Genomic DNA, 20,447 nt, shown 5'->3' on the forward strand with positions numbered 1-20,447 from the left:
ACGTACCTATATCAACATAATTACAAAAAATTACCATTTAAAAAATATTTACAAACCTGAAGGCATTTATTGCTACCTCCAAATTGTTTTCATTTTATCTACTTTGATTAGCAGAGTTTGAGTAATGTTTCAGGTAATTCTTAATAATGTCTCTTCTCAAAAACACCTGTATGTCTTACTCTCACAAATTTCAATGAATTTTGTTGATATTCAACATATCTACTAACAGAGTAGATATGTTGGATATTTAGAGGAAATTTATAGCAATTATTATCACATTTCCCCCATCATAATTCTTTATTCTGCTTACTTGATGTATCTATCTCTCTTCCTTACTCTAAACCCAATTCTCTATTTTTTTGCTGTTCAGTCTTTTCCCTTCCTATTTTGACCATAGAGGGTAAGGATACATTTGCAAGTTTTCCAAGTCATCTTTTTTTTTTCTGAATAGTCTTATGATATTCCAGTGTCAATGTAGAATAAAGGTTCATTCATCCCTCCTGGTAATTTCATCCTATGTCAATTCAATTACATGTTACCTTTTACTCATTATTTTTATATAAGATATTTGTCCTTAGTGAAAGACTAGTGAGAGTAGCCTTCTCAAGGGAGAAGATAAGAGAATAGCTCTGAAAGCTTTGAACAACTAAGAACTTGGGGAAAGGATGAAAAAGGCAGGTTTGCTCAGCTCTTTATTCTTCCTTTCAGGGAGCAGAGAATTTACTGGAGATAAATCTCTGGATTGTAATGGATATGGGAAGGCCTTCAAGAGCAAGATGCTTCTTTCTGTCTGTCAGAGAATTCATGCTGGAGATAAACTTTATAAATGTAGTGTATGTGGGAAAGCCTTCACATGGAAGGGAAATCTTACTCGACATCAGAGCATTCATACTGGCAATCATCCTTATAAAGGTAGTAAAGGTAGGCAGTTCTTCAGAATTAAGGTACAACTTATATTGCATCAGAGAATTCATACTGGAGAGAAACCTTATGAATGTAGTGAATGTGGAAAGGCTTTAAGAATTAAGAGACAGCTTACAATGCATCAGAGTATTCACACTGGAGAGAAACCTTATAAATGTAGTGAATATAGAAAGGACTTCAGGAGGAAGCTGTATCTTACTGAACATGAGCGAATTCATACTGGAGGAAAACCTTATGAATGTAAAGAATGTGGGAAGGCCTTCAGGTATAAGTCAGAGCTTACTGTGCACTAGAGTATTCATACTGGAGAGATGCTTTATGGTTGTACGGAGTGTGGGAAGGTTTTTCCCTACAATTCATATCTTATTGAACATCAAAAAATTCATACTGGAGAGAAACCTTATGAATGTAATGAATGTGGCAAGGCCTTTCGGAGTAAGAAACAATTTACAACACATCAGAGAACTCATACTGGAGAGAAACCTTATGAATGTAGTGAGTGTCAAAAGGCCTTCAGGATTAAGACACAACTTAGTATGCATCAGAGAATTCATACTGGAGAGATGATGCCTGCATCAAAATGGGTACAGGCCAAACTGAGTAGTATGGGATGATGGACACGAACCGGATGGGCTCTGTCATAGCACTTCGGATTTATTGATTACAGGCGAGGGTTTATGTAATGAATGTAAAGCAATTATCACTTAGGCTCCCATTAGAAAATGTTCAATGTCCTTGTTCATTTACGGATTTCTATATGTTTAATGTCCTTATTCCCTTGCATGCATCTACATTTGGGTCACTGCTTGGTTATCCCGTCCTAAACTCCTGCAAGTCAGGAAGAGATGGTGAGCCAATCTTAAGACATAATATAGCCTTCACGGGGACCTGGCTTGGGAGAAATCCTGGACCAAAGTCTTCACATGTATGCACATGTAAAGGCCTTCAGGAGTAAGGATCATCTTATAGTGCATAGGAGAATTCATACTGGAGGGAAACCTTAGGAATGTAGTGAATCTGAATAGGCCTTTAGGCGTAGGGAACAACTTAAAGTGCATCAGAGAGTTCATACTAGTGAAAACAATGAATGTGGGTTGGCCTACCAGAAAAAATTAGAGTTTACTATGCATCAGAGAATTCATACTGGAGAGAAACCTTGCAAAGGTAGTGAATGTGGGAAGGCCTTCACGCTAAACGTATATATTCACGTGCATCAGCAAATTCATGTTGGAAACATTCTTTTTGAATGTAAGGAGTGTGGGAAGACTTTCCCATACAACTGAGAAGTTATTCTACATGAAATAATTCATACTGGAGAGAAACCTTATCAATGTACTGTATGTGGGAAGGCCTTTGGAAGGAAGGCACATCTTATTAGGCATCAGAGAACTCATACTGGAGAAAAACCATATGAATGGGTATACTTAAACAGAGTAGAAGGAGGTGAGAAACAAGTACAGTGTCCGTAAAGGTCAGAACATGTCCAGTAACTATGGGTCACACTGTATATCCTGAGTGGGGAGTCATGCCTCCTTCCCTCCCTCAGTCTTCCATGCCTTGGTAGATAGTAGAGGGAGAAGAAACTTTACAGGGTACCAGCAAAGAGGAGTTTGGACCATGTATGAGGCCTTGTTCCTATAGGCAGATGGGCAGAGAACGTGGCACAAATGATTTGTCATGAAGATAAGGGCAAACTGCTAAGCTGACAATGGTAAGGAAACTGGAGATAGTAGAAATGTTTGTGTGATATAGTTCCTTTGACATAGACCTGTATTGATGTACCAGTCCAAATGTTCATATGGACTATTTGTGCCCAACCTTTGGTAGAGCCTTTTGAACTCATATTGGTCTGATCAGCCACTGTTAGGCACACTGTAATTTGATCTTGACATAGTGGTGTCATCTTGGTCCTCTTTGAGCACAAAGGACAAACAGGACCACATTTATACCATCCCTAAGTTAAGAGGCTGTTAGATTGTGTATGGTAATAAGTCTATGCTTAGTTTCCACCAACACTGTTTCAAAGTTTTCCCAGCAGCTTTTGTCAAATAGTAAATTCTCATCCCAGAAGCTGGAGTATTTGGTTTTATCAAACAGTTGATTACTATAGTCAGTGACTACTGTGTCTTGGGTACCTCATTTATTCCACTGATTGTACTTGCCAAGACAAATCCAAGAACTATATGAATACAATTGCAAGACACTTTTCACACAAATAAAGTCAGATCTAAACAATTGGAAAAGCATCAATTGCTTATGGGTAGGTTGAACTAATATTAATAAAAAGGAGAATTCTACCTAAATTAATGGACTTTTTCATGACATCAGTCAAACTACCAAAAAATTATTTATAGGGCCAGAATTAATAACAATTCATCTTGGAGAACAAATAGTTAAGAATCTCAAGGATCTAACTGAAAAATTTACAAAGGAAGGTGACCTAGTCTTACTAGATTTATAAATATATTATACAGTAGCAATTATCAAAATTCTTTGGTACTGGCTAAGAAATAGAGTGGTGAATCAGTCAAAATAAGGTCGTAATGGATACATGATTTTAGACATAAAGGGTGATACCATAAGCAAATCAGGAGAGCAGGGTATAGTTTACCTGTCAGATCTATGGAGAAGGGAAGAGTTTATGACCAAATAAAAGATAGAAAACATTATGAAATGCAAAATTTTGATTACATAAATTTTTAAAAGTTTTTTTTACAAAGACAATGCAACCAAAATGAGAAAGCAGAAAGCTGAAAAACAAATTTTATTGCCAGGGCTTCTGATAGTGGCCTGATTTCCAAAAGATGTAGAGAAGTGAGTAAAATTTATAAGAATATAATTAATTCCCTAAATGAGAAATGGTCAACGAATATGTACAGGGAGTTTTCAGCTAAAAAATTAAAGATATCTGTAGTCAAACGAAAAGATTTTCCAAATCAGTATTGATTAGAGAAATGCATATTGAAAGGAGTCTGAGATGCCATCTCACAACGCTCATATTGGCTGATAATAGCAGAAAAGGAAAACAATAAATGTTAGAGAAGATGTGGGAAAATTGCAACACCAGTGCATTATTGGTGGAGTAGTAAACTGACAACCATTCTAGAGAACAATTTGAAATTATGCCTAAAGGGCTATAAAACTGCACAGCTTTTGACCCAGCAATACCACTACTAGGTGTGTATCCCAAAGAGATCATTAACAAATGGAAAAAAGGACACACATGTAGAAAAGTATTTACAGCAGTTCTTTATGTGATGGCCAAGAATTGGAAATTGAGGTGATGTGTGTCAATTGGGGAATGGCTGAACAAGTTGTGGTATATGAATGGAACGGAATGCTATTTTGCTTTAAGAAATAATGAGCAGGTGGATCCTAGAAAACCCTGGAAAGACTTAGGTAAACTGATGCTGAATGAAGTGAGTGGAACCAGGAGAACATTGTATACAGTAGCAGCAACATTGTGTGGTGATCAACTTTGATGGATTTAGTTCTTCTCAGCAATATAGTGACCTAAAACAATTCCCAAAGACTTATGATGGAAAATGCTAGCCACAGCTGGAGAAAGAATTATGTAGTGTGAATGCAGATGGAAACATAGTATTGTCACTTTTTTTTTCCTTGTGGATTTTCCCTTGTATTCTGATTCTTCTTATACTACATGACTAATATGGAAATATGTTGAATGTAGTACTATGTGTATAACCAAATCAAATTGCCTACTGTCTTAGGGAGGAGTGTACAGAGGGAGGGATAAAACAACTTGGAACTCAGTCCTATAAAAAGTGAATGTTGAAAACCGATCTTTACATGTAATTGGAAAATATAAAATACTGTTAAGTGAAAACTTTAAGATGCTGTTAGAGCATCTTATACTGGAGAGAATCTTAAAACCTGTTCAGACTCTTCAAGTTAGCCGGATGGTGCCTTAGCTTTCTGGGAGTAGGTGGATTAGAAACTTCATGTCAGTGAGTCATGGGTTGGAGGGGTTAGCAGATCTAGTGACCTTTGTATAGTAATCCTACCTTCCTCATCTTCACCTTTGCAGAGATTTCAATTTGTCTAGAGAAATCCATAGATTTTGGCTCAGAGCTTTCCCTTTCCACTTTTTTATTATTTGTTTTTTTAATTTTATTTATTTTTACTTTTTAAATTTACATCATTCATTTCAGCAAGATTTTGAGTTATGAATTTTCTCCCCATTTTTGCCCTACCCACCACCCCAAAACAGCGATCCCACTGAATATCCCCTTCCCCAATCTGCTCTCTCCCATACCTTCCCCTACCCCCCCCTCCAACTTTGCAGTAGGGCATGGTGGATCCTATGTCCCAGTGCCTGTATATCTTATTTCCCAGTTACATAGTTACATGTAAAATAATAAAAATAATAATAATGATTATTATTATTATTATATATTAACATTTGATTTTAAACCTTTGAATTCCAGATTTTTTCCTTAGCTTCCTCCTCCCTCACCCTTACTGGGAAGATAAGCAATTCAGTATAGGTTGTACATGTGTAGCTGTGCAAAACATTTCCATAGTGGATATATTGTAAAAGACTGACTATATTTCCCTCCCTCCTATCCCACCCCTCACTTCTTCTATTCTGCACTTTGCTCCTGTCCCTTTAAAAAAAGTGGGTGCTTCCAACTCCCCCCCCCAGCCTGCCCTCTCTTCCATCATCCTCCCTCTCATCCCCTTTCCCCCTACTCTCCTGTAGGGTGAGATACCCTATTTAGTGTGTATTTCATTCCCTCCCTAAGCCAAATTTATTGAGAATAAGTTTCTCATTCCCTTTTGCCTTCCTGTTCTTCCCCTCCATTGTCGCAGTTTTCCCCTACCTTTTCTATATGAGATAATTTACCCCATTCTATCTCTCCCTATTTCCTCTCATTAAATTCTCCTCTCACCTCTTAATTTCACATTTTAAGTATCATCCCTTCCTATTCAATTAGTCCTGTGCCCTCTGTCTATGTATACCTGTAAACATATACACACATTCACATAAGTATTCATACGCCTGTAACCCCTCTGATATACACACACACACACACACACACACATATTTCTATTCCCTTCAATTATTCTCATACTGAGAAGAGTTTCATAAGTTACAATTATCGTTTTTCCATGTAGGAATGTAAATAGTTCAACTTTGATAAGTTCCTTATGATTTCTTTTCCCTGTTTACCTTCTCATGCTTCTCTTGCTTGTATCTGAACATCAAATTTTCTCTTCAACTCTGGTTTTTTTCATCAAGAATGCTTGAAAGTCCTCTATTCCATTGAATGACCCTATTTTCCCCTGAAACATGATATTCAGTTTTGCTGGGAAGGTGATCCTTGGTTTTAATCCCAGCTCCTTTGACCTCCAAAATATCATATTCCAAGCCCTTCGATCCCTCAGGGTAGAAGCTGCCAGATCCTGTGTTATCCTGATTGTGTTTCCACAGTATTCAAATTGTTTCTTCCTGGCTGCCTGTAATATTTTCTCCTTGATCTGGGAACTCCAGAGCCTGGCTATAATATTCCTAGGAGTTTTCTTTTGGGGATGTTTTTCAGGAGGTGATCAGTGGATTCTTTCAACCTCTGCTTTGCCCTCTGGTTCTAAAACATCAGGGCAATTTTCCTTGAGACTTTCTTGAAGGATGATTTCTAGATTCTTTTTTTGACCATGGATTTCAGGTAGTCCAATAATTTTTAAATTATCTCTCCTGGATCTACTTTCCAGGTCAGTGGTTTTTTTCAATGAGATGTTTCACATTGCCTTCTATTTTTTCATTTGTTTGGATCTGTTTAATAGTATCCTGATTTCTCATAAAGTCACTAGCTTCCATTTGCTCCAATCTAATTCTAAAGGAATGATTCTCTTCAGTGAGCTTTTGAGATTCTTTTGCCATCTGGCAAATTTGGCTTTTTTTTTTCCTTAGGACAAGTTTAATGAGTGAGAGAGAGCTGGCAGACTCAGCTGGCTGGCTGCTGCCCTGAGGAAGTGAGGAATGATCTGGATGAATCAGGCCCCATGAGCAGAGGGCATGCCCAGCTACCCCACACTGCCTGGGCTCCTGCTACAAAGGCCTTCCAGTTGAAAGGTTGGGAAAGATCAAGCACATTTGTCCTAAGCCCCATGGGGTGGGGCTGAGGGTGGGGAAGAGAACCATCCATGGCTGTGGAGAGCAGCACACTGCTGCTTGGAGAAGTATTCCTTACTCCTCTGAACATAAGGCTTGATGGTGTCACTCCCTGGTTTCCAGCCAGCAGGGCACACTTTGCCATACTTGTCTGTGAACTCCAAGGCCTGGACATGCTGAAGTGTTTCATCTACAGAGCAGCACATGGGAAGGTCATTGATGGTGATCTGGTGGAGGATCCCCTTGTCATCAATAATGAAGAGACCCCTGAATGAGATTCCCTCATCTGCCTTTAAAACCCCATAATCTTTGAGCAATGGTGTGATTGGGGTCAGACAATAATGGGATATTCACAGCTCCCAATCCACCATTCTTCTTGACCGAATTGACCCAGGCAAGGTGACAGAAGTTCAAATCCACTGAGGTACCAATCACTTGGCAGTTGATTTTCTTAAATTCTTCAGCTTGATCCCTGAAGGCAATAATCTCTATAGGGCACACAAAGATGAAGTCCAAGGGGTAGAAGAACAATACAACGTTTTCCCCTACATAGTCAGAAAGGCTGATGTCTTTGAACTGTCATTCAGGCATAACAGCAGTAGCTTTGAAATTGGGGGCTGGGTACCCAATCTTGGCATTTCCAGCAGACATGTTGACAGCAACAGCAAGGCTACGCAGACAAGCTCAGAGGAAGGAGGAACACGTGAGGAGGATCTGGAGAATGGCTAAATTTGGCTTTTCAAGGCAGTCTTCTCCTAATTGGCTTTTTGAGCCTCTTTTGCCATTTGATTTAGCCTATTTTTTAAGGTGTTATTTTCTTCAGTCAGGTTGTTGACTCTCATTTCATAATTTTCTTACATCGTTCTCATTTCTCTTCCCAATTTTTCCTCTACTTCTCTTATTTGGTTTTCAAAGTCCTTCTTAAGTTCCTCTATGGCCTGAAAGTAGGCTTATTCTTTCCTTAAAAGCTTCTGGTACAGGATCTGACTTCATTGTCTTCCTCCTGTTCCATGCCCCGATCCTTTTTGTCCCCAAAAAAGGAATCCCGAGTTGGATTGCTGTGCTTGCCTTGCTTCCCTTGTTTGCTCACATTGCCACTCAATTACTTGGCTTTTGAGGTTTTTTGCCACAGTGGAACTCTGCTACCAGAGGGGGAAGCTTCATCCCAATCGCTGGGGTTTTCTCAGCTGCTGGAGCTGTTAGGCTGCCCTCTCAGAAACCTCCAAGAGCTCTGGCACACTGATCATGGACCACAGGACCTCCACCCCAGACAGTGATCCAGATCCAAGCAGGTTAAAGCAAGAGCCATTACCCCTCAGACTGGTTGCTTGGTCCCCCTAAAATCTACAGGCCCATAGCTCTGAAGCAACCACGTGGCAGCAGCTGCATGGCTGTGGGCGCCCCTTAGCCCCCTCTCACCCTAGGGGCAAAGGCTGGACCACACACCCAAATTCCCAGGACCCAAAGTCCACACTGCACTGACCTCTCACTTTGTCCTTAGCATCTACGGGTTGATAATTCTCAAAACTGCCACAGTTGCTGGTGATCTGAAGTCCATCCAGCCTGTGGCTGGTTGTGGCCTCCCTGAGGCTAAAATCTCCTGCAGGGCTGGGCTCCCAGAGCGCTGTACTGGCCTCTTCCTGCCTGCCTGCAGGGCTGTCTTCAGTGGGAAATTAGCTTCTCTCTTGTCATTTTGTTGGTTCTGTAGCTCCAAAGTTTCTTTAGGGTCATTTTTTACATGAATTGGAGGTGGGAGCAGGAGCTCCACATAATTCCTCTTTCTACCAAACATGGTGCCTTAGCTGTTTGGGAGTAGGTAGTTTAGAAATTTCATGCCAGTGAGTCAGGGTTTGGAGGGATTAGCAGATCTAGTGACCTCTGTGTAGTAATCCCACCTTCCTCATCTTCACTTTTGCAGAGATTTCAATTTGTCTTGAGAAGTCCATAGAGTTTGGCTTATCGCTTTCTCCTTTCCACTTCTTAAAAAAAAAAAAAAAAAGCTCAAACACACCTGAAGTCCTTTAGCCCTGATGTAATTGATTCCTGAGCCTGCTTGAGCTTGTGGTTTGTGTCATCTAAAATATTAACAGATAATTGGGAATGCCATTCTAACTCACAATTCCGTGGAACCTTGGACAAGTTACCTTGCCTCTGTCAGCTCTTTCTCTGTAAAGCAAAAGATCTTTATTAGATGATTCCTAAAGATCTTTTATTGGAATCAAAGACACTGAAGGAACCCAGGAGAGTTGAGTTAAACTCCCCCACTTCTAAGATAGCAACAAGGTCTATTGTGGCCAAAGAGGTATTGCAGAGCAGACCTGGAGAAGTTTGAGTTACATTTCCTCCCAGGTGACTCGATTTGGGACCCACTTAGGGACTCTTTGGACATGGAGTATCTATTATAATATGCATATGTGATAACCTACGAAAGGGAGGTTAATGAGTTACATCCATCCCAGGTGGGTCAATGAAGAGTAGTGGAGTAGTAAAGGCAACACAGCTACAGGGCAGTCATTAAGGATCTGTGTAGCTTGTTCCTATGGAATTGTTGAGGTCCAGAAAATGAACAATGAGCTCCACTATGAGTTACATGTATATAAGTTGTGACCTCTGTCCTATAAGGGTTTGGAATGCAAGAAAAAAGGTTAAAAGGATCTGTACCCTGTGCGTGTTTAAGTTTAGTAGTACCAATATGTTAGCATACAAACACTAAATATTTGCTGTCTGACACAATATTAAGGGGTGCACATAGAGCAGAAGTAGAGTGAATTCCAATAAAGATATCATTCTTAGAATTACGGTAGTAGCAGAAAGCCTCCCAACTGAGCCGGTGTTCCTGGGAAGGCCCCCTACCCCCATCCCTCGCGGTGCTCACCTGTCGGGCCCGGGACGTCGGCACAAGAGCCATCCCCTCCACCTTCGGGGTCCCACCTGGGTGGCAGAGTTGGGGAAGAAAGGGGGGGCGTGAGGAAGGGGGCTGCCCTGGTGGGGAGGGGCTGGGGAGGTGGGAGGGATGACCCTCTCAGCGAGTGGGGGAAGGGGGGGGCACGGGTCGGGTACTGGAAGTACTTCCCGGAAGAGGGGGTGGCCTGGAGGATGCCGGGAAGAGATGAGGCCACAGGCAAGGCCAGCCCACACCGGGAGCACCTCCAAGCCGACCCCTACCCCCACCTTCACAAGGCAATGACTGAAGCCTGGAGGGGCAGGCCTGACCTGGGGCACTGAAGGTGGCTAAGAATAAATAGGTTTAGAACCCCCCCCCCCACCCACCCTGCTTCCGCTTGCTCCTCCTCCAGCCCCTTCCGCCGACAGGCCACCCCCTAGACGCCTGGAAGTCCTCTGGGGCTTCGTAACTCCTCTGGCGGACGCCCCTCCCCTTCTCGGTGAGCTCCCCAGGGCCCGACCTCGCCGCAGCCCCGCAACCGGCCTCCGACTAGGCCTGGCCCCGCTCTAGGTCACCCCTCACCCCGTCACACTTGAGCTCAGAACAGAGCAGAGGAAACCACCACCACCAAGAATGGAAGAGGCGGGGAGGAAACGAGGCGGAAGTGACGCTAGAAGACGGAAGTCCAATCCCTCCGCCCTTAGGCTTGGAAAAACTGCCTCCGAGGCGCGCAAGGCCTTCCGGGAATTGTAGTCTGGAAGCTGAGGCGGCTTCTGCGCATGCCTGGGGCTCGGCTCCTCTCAAGGCCTTGAATGGGGTTCTGCCTCTCTGCCTGCCCCGCCCCTCCCGGCCCTGCGGTCCTTGGAGCCCGGTCTCCTCCGCTCCTCCTTCACAGCCCCAGAGCCAACGGGGCGTGGGGTCTCAGACCTAGAGGGGCCCTGGGGCTCCTCCAAAATGAGTCCACCCCTCGGACCTTCAGACTCAGGCAGCCAGTCCCAACAGGCCGCAGTTCTAGGGAATGTTTCCTGTACGCTGCCATCTTCCCCACGGAAGTGACACAAATACGAAGGGAAGCGGGGACTCTGAGGAAGGAAACCACGAGCTTGGAGCTGGAGGTCTGGAGCCCTTGCTCAGCCCCCGGGGGGGAGGGGGGAGGGGGGAGGCTTCCAGACCTGAAGAGCAGAATGCGAGAGCCCCGGAGCAGCAGGAGAGGTCGGAAGGGCGCCGGGCAGCAGCGGGAACCCTGGGACGGCGGAAGGCTTTGCTGTGGCCTGGGCTGTGTTTTTGGCAGGCGTTGACAGTATCGTACTGAGCTCTTCTGGAGCCTGAGAAGGAGGAAACAGACTAGTGAAGAGAAGAAGTGCCCGTAATCAGGTAGCCCTTTATTTAATTTGTTTCATGCCTAATACATTTGCAAATCAGGAGTGCTCCTGATAGAATTCCACCTTGACCCCCAGTTTGTAAAATCACATTTCTCCCTAGGCCTGAGATACTGTCTCAGGCAGTTTCTCTCCAGCTCAAGGGCAGCAGGCCCTAACAAAATGCTTCTCTGCCTTCCTTCTACAGTGGCCAGCTGCACTTACAGAATTTAGTAGTTTGACGCAGCTGTGTACTGGGCGATACCTGTCTTATATATTCTAGACTCAGTCATATGTAGACTCCCTATCTCATTCTGTACCTCCTGTGTCCCTTGTTAGCTTAGAACATAAGTTTATTCCCAACATCAGTCTTGTCTAACAAGACATTGATGGAGACCTCTTGAGTTTTCCCAGACGTCCCAGCCGGCTAGCTGACTTTGTGCTGTTTCAAGCCTAAAACCACGTTTCTTGGCAGCCCACCCTTGGGCTATTTCCCAGTAGATGTTAAAAGTAAGTGTTCCTTTAAGAACTGAGCACTCCTTAACTACTCCCTAATCCTGCCCAGACACCTAGTTAGCATAATTGGCACAGGTTCTACTAACGATTATCCTATAAAAACTTTAACTCTATCCCTTTAAGGTTGCAGGTTCCCTAAGAACTCTTGCCCACTATAAAGTGTAACAATAAACAATAAACATCCTGACTTAAAGATTGCTTGGGTTGGGACGGCCAGGTAGCACAGTGTCAGGATGACCTGGGGATGGAGTCCGGGCTCAGACACTTAGCACCCACCCAGAAACACCTGGTCAGGTAACCTTGAACAAGTTACTTAACCCCAATTGCTTAAAAAAAAAAAAAGTAATAAATAAAAGAAAAAAAAGATTGCTTGGGTCTGTGAATTCTTTCCAGACTACTTTCCAGAGACCCTGGCTATCTGGGTTACTGAAACACATACCTGCCCACATTAAAACAAAGACAGAAATTATATACATAAATCACAAATGGGAAAGGAAGGGGAAAGGTGGATTACAAACAGTGGTTTAGAGGTTTCCCAGGAGAAATCCACAAATCCCACAATGTAACAGTTCTGGAGCCAAGTTTTTGGGCATCGTGACCACTCTCCCTAGAGCACAGCACCAGAGATCTGTGACAGGAACAGGTTCTGCAATCTTTGATTTACTTCACTTCAAGTACAAAGATGCTGATTCTTAAATTTACAAAAGAGGCAGTTCTGAGAAATCTGAATTTTTAGTATATTAATTATACATATATTGATTATTATAAAAGTCATAATTCACTTCTCATTCTCAGAACTGCCATTGAAAGTCAATGAGGAACAATAATCAGAAACATGATTTTGATTTTATGTATGAATAAGTGAGCTATAAGTTGAATACCAAGTGTTGTCTAGGAATAAACATTACTTGCTGGAAAGCCAGGAAGGCTTTCATTATCTTTATTTTATATTTATTCTGTTCTGAATAAATGGGTAACCTCTTCAAAAGACTACAGAGAATCAGACTAATGAAAGCCCTTTTATGCTGCTTCCATTCTAATTTCCTGCCTTCAGAACTGGGATTTGTACCAGCTCTTCCAGGTTACAGTCTTTCTGACGTGCCCATTGCATATATGTTCCTTCTTCCCACCAACATGAGCTACATGCATCCCATGATTGGATAATAAAGCTCTAATTCTATGTGGGGTGTAAGTTACTATGCATAAGGCTGATTAAGCATGTATGTTAATGAAAAATTGGTGACCATCCTTTGACCCTTGGCCAATCTGAGCCAATTTAGCTCAGGCCTCTTCTGAGAGGAAACTTACAGATTTCTTCCAGCTCTATGATGGGATAGGGTGCTCTACCCTTCCTCCCTCATCCTGATTCATACCTTCCTGCACATCCTGTGCAACATCCATTGTTCCTATAGAATTTGTGGAAACCAAACTGTCAGCATTTCTCACACAAGGTAGATGGCAAGGCAAATTTTAAAAAGAAACATAAAACCAAGGAGGGCAGAATAGAGAATGCTGCCAAGGTTTTCCAGCAACCAGGAGAGTAGCTCAGAGGAAGGTGAGAGGGAAACATACTTTAGAATGTTTTGTATACTCTTAAAGGCCTTTCCACATTCATTACATTCATAAGGTTTCTCTCCAGTATGAATTCTCTGATTCAGTGTTAGTTGTACCTTAATCTTGAAGGACTGCCTACATTTACTACATTTATAACCATGATCTCCAATATGAATTATCTGATGTTGAGTAAGATTTCCCTTCCATGTGAATGCTTTCCCACATACATTTTTTTTCCCACTACATTTCTAATGTTTCTCTCCAGTATGAGTTCTCTGACAGAAAGATGCTTCTTTCTCTAGCAGTCCTTCCCATATCCATTACAATCAAGAGGTTTATCTCCAGTAAATTCTCTGCTCTTTGAAAGGAAGAATAAAGAGCTGAGCAAACCTGCCTTTTTGACCCTTTCCTAAAGTTCTTAGTTGCTCAAAGGTTTCAGAGCTATTCTCTTATCTTCTCACTTGAGAAGGCTACTCTTACTAGTCTTTCATTAAGGACAAATATCTTACATGAAAGTATGATGAGTTAAAGGTAACATATGTAATTGAATTGACAGAGGATGAAATTACCAGGAGGGATGAATGAACCCTTACTCTACTTTAACTGACATGTGAATATCAGAAGACTATAAAAAAAAGATGACTTTGAGAACTTGCAAATGTATCTATACCCTCTATATTGAAAATAGGAAGGGAAAAGACTGAACAACAAAAAAATAGAGAATTGGGTTTAGAGTAAGGAAGAGAAACAGATACATGAAGTAAATGGAATAAAGAAGTATGATGGGGGAGATCTGATAATAGTTGCTATAAATTTCCTCTAAATATCCAACATAATATCTACTCTGTAAAAGATTCATTGAAATTTGTGAGAGGAAGACACACAGGTGTTTTTCAACAAGAGAAATTTTTAAGGATTACCTGAAACATTACTCAAACTCTGCTAATCAATGTAGAAGAAATGAAAAAAATTTGGAGGTAGCAATAAAAGCCTTCATTCAGGTTTGCAAAGATACTTTAAAATGATAATTTTTTGTAATAATGTTGATGTAGGTACTTATTAAGCTGCTGCTGTTGGCATTTTTCTGACAAGTAACAATAATTTCAGCTAGAGCCATAAAACTATTCATGTCCTTTGACCCTATTGTCCTGGTATTAGGTGGGGCAGGAGAACTAGGATAATCTTAAATGAACAGAAGAGAAAAAAGTGCCCTATGACTGAGGCAACAACTTTCTTTAAATGTTGAGGCACAGTTCAGTAAAGATACAATAAAAAAATGGACTTGAGGTAAAAAAAAAAAGTTTTGAAGTCTCAATTCCTTTCAATAGGTCTGAGAGCTTTGAAAGGCCACTTTTTTCAACATTTTACAAGAGTTTTGACCTCAAATGACCAACAGATCCCTATTTTAAAATGACCCATCAGGTTGTTTTTTTTTTTTTTTTTAATAAAGCAATAGGGGTTAAGTAACTTGCTCAAGGTTACACGGCCAGTTATTTCTGGGTGTGGTGCTGAGTTTCTGAGCCGGATTTGATCCAGGTCATCCCGACACTGGAGCCGGTGCTCTTACTCGCTGAGCCACCTGGCCGCCACTCATCTGGTTGGTTTTTATGTAGTCACTTGGACAGCTGCTTCTGGGAACATCCACCTCTGGCATCCAAGATCCTTCCTTTCTTTCCAACTGGTAGATTACATCTAGTTTGGAAACTGGAAATCCTGTTTACTGAAAATGAAAAAGGACCAGGGAGTCACCTCAGAGTTCCATCACAGAACAGACAGATGAAATACTCCTTCCAACTCTTAATAAAAGGTAGGGGAATAAGGTCCCCAAATGTATCTTAGACCACCTATGTTAGCTCAGGTTGTCTGAGATTTTTTTTTCCTCTAACCAAGACAGAATTAAGGGGCTGGTTGGAGGGAGAAGTAAGATTTTCTTTTTATATTTTTTTACATGCCAGAAAAAGAGAAATTACATTTTTTTTAAAAAGCTTCTGGAAAACTTAATAAAATAATTCAAACCCAGTTCAAGCCTTCAAATAGGCATACTAGGAAGACCTCAAGGATAGTACAAAAGACCACTGAAGGACAGTCTATATTATGGTAGAATGGACTACTGAAAAGGACTTAAAAATTAGTTTAATTGATTCACTCCCTCCTTAGACTGTGGGAATATTCCATATGACAAAAACTATATACAGAAAGAAAATCTTGGATTTGAAGTGAGAGAGAGGGGAGGATGTGTTCTCAAAAATAACACAAATCAAGAAATCAGTTTCCAGGCATACTAAGCAAAGAACATAGTAATCTGTCTCTTGGCTTCAAAAGGATTAGGAATATTTTCCTTTTGTATTTCAAAGAATAATTTAAATTCTTTTTTAAATTTTTTTAAAAAGCAATCGGGGTTAAATAACTTGCTCAAGGTTACACGGCCAGTTATTTCTGGGTGTGGTGCTGAGTGTCTGAGCCCGGGATTCGATCTCCAGGTCTTCTCAACACTGGAGCCGGTGCTCTTACTTGCTGTGCTACCTGGCCGCCCCTATAATTTAAATTCTTGAAAGTTGTCAGAGTGTATGTGTGTTGGGGGGGGGGCGGGGCAGGGTGGAGCCAAGATGGTGGTATAGAAGCAGGCAAACTCCCTCATCTCCCCCCATAACCACCTCAAATACCTATAAAATATGACTCTAAGCAAACTTTAGAGGTACAGAACTCACAAAGTGACAGAGAGAAATTTCCCACTGAAGGCAGTCTGGCAGGAAGATTCCATCACAGCATACTGGGAGCAGAAACCAGCCTCACCTTGAGCTGGTGGGTTTTAGTTTTGGGGTGGCCCAGACCAGCCACAGTTGGATGGTCTTTGGAAGACTGGCTCACCAGCAGGTGTGGTGGTTTCTAGAATTATCAACCTATAAATGCCCAAGGCAAAATTAAAGGTCAGTGTGGACTTTGGGAACAGGGGGACCAAGAGTGTGGTCCAGCCTCTGCCCCTAGAGGGAGAACTAATGAGGTGCCATGGCTGTGCCGCCACTGCTGTGCCGCTGCTTCAGAGCTCATGGTCTGCAGATTGTAGGGGGACCAAGCAACCAGTCTGTGGGGTAATTGCTTCTGCTTTAACCTTCTTGAATCTTGACCTTTGTCTTGGGTGGAAGTCCTAGGGTATGTGACCAGTTGCCAGAGATTGTGGAGGCTTCAGAAAGGGAACACAACTAACATCTCCAGCAGCTAGGAAAACCACAGATTTAGGACAAAGCTCTCCTCTCTGGAAGCCAAGTTCTACTTTGGCAAAAAAACTCAAAAGTCAAGTAACTGAGTACCAACATGAGAAAACAAAGCAAGCACAGCAATCCAACTTTGGATTCCTTTTCTGGGGACAAAAAGGATCAAAGCAGGAAGGAAGACAGCAAAGTCAGAATTCCTGCACCAAAAGCTTCCAAGAAAAATATGAGCTGGTTACAGGCCATAGAGGACCTTAAGAAGGATTCTGAACATCAGATAAGAGAAATGGAAGAAAAATTGGGAAGAGAAATGACAATAATGCAAGAAAATCATGAAAAGAGTCAACAACCTGATTGAAGAAAATAACACCTTAAAAAATAGACTAACTCAAATGGCAAAAGAGGCCCAAAAAAGCCAATGAGGAGAAGACTGCCTTAAAAAGCTGAATTTTCCAGATGGAAAAAGAATCTCAAAAACTCACTGAAGAGAATCATTCCTTCATAATTAGACTGGAGCAAATGGAAGCTAGTGACTTTATGAGAAATCAAGATACTATTAAACAGATCCAAGCAAATGAAAAAATAGAAGGCCATGTTAAATATCTCACTGGAAAAACCACTGACTTGGATAATTGATCCAGGAGAGATAATTTAAAAATTATTGGACTACCTGAAAGCCATGATCAAAAAAAGAACCTAGAAATCATCCTTCAGGAAATTCTCAAGGAAAATTTCCCTGATGTTTCAGAACCAGAGGGAAAATAGAGGTTGAAATAATTCACTGGTCACCTCTTTAAAAAGATCATGAAAAGGAAACTCCTACGAATATTATAGCCAGGTTCTGGAGTTCCTAGATCAATGAGAAACTATTACAAGCAGCCAAGAAGAAACAATTTCAATATTGTGGAAAAACAATCTAGATAACACAGGATCTGGCAGCTTCTACATTGAGAAGGCTTGGTATATAATACTCTGGAGGTCAAAGGAGCTGGGATTAAAACCAAGAATCATTCATGTTTCAGGGGAAAATATGGTCATTCAATGAAATATAAGACTTTCAAGCTTTCCTAATGAAAAAAACAGTTGAAGAGAAAATTTGACATACTGATACAAGAAGCAAGAGAAGCATGAGAAGGTAAACAGGGAAAAGAAATAAGGAACTTATCAAAGTTGAACTATTTACATTCCTACATGGAAAAACTATAATTCTAACTTATGAAACTTTTCTCAATAAAAGGGTAGGTGAAGGAAATAAAAATGTATATATATGTATACATATACATATATGTCTATACAGAAGGGTATATGGGCATATGAATACATACATGAATGTATGTATATGTGTGTACAGGTATAAATAGAAACAGGGCACAGGATCAATTGAACAGGAAGGGAAGATACTTAAAAGGTGAAAACGAGAGGTGAGAAGAATATAATGAGAGGAGATGGGGAGAAACAGAATGGGGTAAATTATCTCATATAGAAGAGGTAAGCAAAAATTGTTACAATGGAGTGGAAGAACAGGAAGGCAAAAGGGAATGGGGTCAACCTTATTTTCATTGAATTTGGCTTAGGGAGGGAATGACATACACACTAAATAGGGCATCTCACCCTAAAGGAGATTAGGGGGGGAAGGGGATGAGAGAGGACATGATAGAGAGGGTAGGTTTGGGGGAGGGTAATTAGATGCACACAGTTTTGAAAAGGGACAGGGTCAAAGTGGAAAACAGAACAAGTTGGGGGAGGGATAGAATGGAGGGAAATGCAGTCAGTCTTTCATAATACATCCACTATGGAAAAGTTTTGTGTAGCTACACATGTACAACCTATATTGACTTCCTTATCTTCCCAGAAGTGACTAAGGAGGAAGGGAAAGCATCTGGAATTCAAAGTTTTAAAATCAAATATTTTTAAAAATATATTATTTTTTTTACATGCAACTGGGAAATAAGATATACAGGTACTAGGGGTGGATATCCATCTTGCCCTGTTGGAAAGTATGAGGAAGGATAGGAGAGGATGTAGGAGAGAGCAGATTCGGGGAAGGGGTATACAGTGAGATAGCTGTTTTGGGATGGTGTAAAGGGGAAAGACGGAGAAAATTTGTAACAAAATCTTATGGAAATGAATGAAGTAAACTAAAAATAAACATAAAATTTTACTTAAAAAATAGTCAAGAAAATGGCTACTAGTTTTAGGTTGTTTATTAAATGAGAAAAAAGCCAATAATATTAAGGTATTAAAATATTTGTAATCAACATGAATGATAAATCTGCTAATATACTTACATACAGAATTACTTTAGTAAGTAAATGTTAATTGTAAATGTAAAAAAAAAAAAGAGTTGTTACAGTATATATTAAGACTCCAAAGGGGGTTGCTGTTCTTACCCAAAGACACTAAGTTCCTATAGTTCTCCAGCATCACATCCCAGTACAATTTTTTTCTGAAATGGGTCCAATAGTACCCACTCCTCCTGGGTAAATTCCACAGTAATATCCTTGAATGTCACTGATTTCTGAAATACCACAAATATTTCTACTTATCTAGTTATAACTCTATTATGAAGTCTAAATGTAAACTGCTCACAGTAAGGTGAGGAAATGGAGGGCATTAGAACAGTAAGTGCCACAGGGAATTGAAGTGATTGAGTCAAATACATATTTGACACATCCATTTTGTGATGAAATTCAGGAGGTAGTTCTCTTCTTTTTCTGTTCAATTATGGGTCTAGTCCAACCTCTGTCTTGTGAGAGAAACGTATGCAATTGTGGGAACTGAGAGAAAATCTTATTTCACTGTTTGAACCTAGTCCTGTGCAGCTAGGAAATGAGACCACCCCTACCTATTGTTTAGAGACTTTTAACTTAGGACCAAGGTTACGCTGACCAGAACCCTATTCAGATCCCAAAAGATTGATGTGCAACAAGTTTTCCCACAATTGTACATCTCAAGCAACCCCATATATATGTCTTATCTGAAAAGTGGCCCCATACTGCACAATTAATTATTGTTTTCATGTTCCTGGGGGTACTGGGACACCTCATTTTCTGAGTTCAGGAATTGAACCTGTTGCCTTCCCCCTCCCAGCATGGAAAGTCTTTAATCTTTCTTCCAATTGGAAATCAGATTATATAATATTGTATAATTTGCTTTTAATTAATTGGTCTTCTTTGTTTTTAATGTATAAAAGTACATCTCCCCCTATATATAGGGTCCAGCCCTAAGTGAGGGAAGGAGCCTGGTTCCAGTTTGTTGCGCTAGTGCTATGCCTAAAAGACTGAACTTTCGTTTCCTCAGTCATTTCATCTTTCACTTACCACAAGGGATTATTTCATTTATTCATTTGCATCCCAGTACAGTCTGGTATATACCAGGCATTTAAGAATTCCTCTCCAAGGTGGCACAGTGAGTAAAGTGCTGGCCCTGGAGTCAGGAGGACCTGAGTTCACTTCCGGCCTCAGACACTTAACACAAAAAGACTAGCTGTGTAACCTTAGGCATGTTACTTTACCCCAATCGCTCTCCAAAAGGCAAAAAAAAAAAAAAAGGCCTCTCTCAGAAAGAACTGATAGACATATGAATAGAATGATTTTACATACACATACACACACACATTTTTATCTAATGGTAGCCATCTACAGGGTGGGAGGTAGGAGAAAAAGAAATTTACGTGATGGTTTTGTTATATATACAAAAGAAGGGACTGGAGCAGAAGTTATACTTCAGCTGAAATAAAATAAGGGCATCAAACAAGATTAAGCAATGCAAAAACAAAAACAGATCTAATTAAAAGAGTTATCTCAATATAATATCAATAGTCAAGGAAACTACATCTTGCCAAAAAGGTACCATAGACAATGAAGTCC

General features: G+C 40.8%; 1 protein-coding gene and 2 pseudogenes across 1 annotated transcript in view; 1 reads left to right on the forward strand and 2 right to left on the reverse strand.

Moving 5' to 3' along the window:
* LOC138171502 (zinc finger protein 850-like) overlaps positions 1–20,447 on the reverse strand; it is a 92,698-nt gene that overhangs the window by 58,123 nt on the left and 14,128 nt on the right. Inside the window, exon 4 of the mRNA XM_069101024.1 lies at positions 13,407–13,599. Within this exon, the coding sequence (XP_068957125.1) occupies positions 13,407–13,599 (193 nt within the window). The remainder of the gene's footprint in view (positions 1–13,406; positions 13,600–20,447) is intronic.
* The window catches only part of LOC138171507 (zinc finger protein 420-like), a 55,174-nt pseudogene continuing 35,470 nt past the window's right edge, over positions 744–20,447 (forward strand).
* Positions 5,667–9,361, reverse strand: LOC138171492 (peroxiredoxin-1-like; annotated as a pseudogene).

This window comes from Petaurus breviceps, unplaced genomic scaffold (genome assembly GCF_028583685.1).
Source record: "Petaurus breviceps papuanus isolate PSGF00001 unplaced genomic scaffold, PetGlider_PUasm1.0 446, whole genome shotgun sequence".
Taxonomy (NCBI): domain Eukaryota; kingdom Metazoa; phylum Chordata; class Mammalia; order Diprotodontia; family Petauridae; genus Petaurus; species Petaurus breviceps.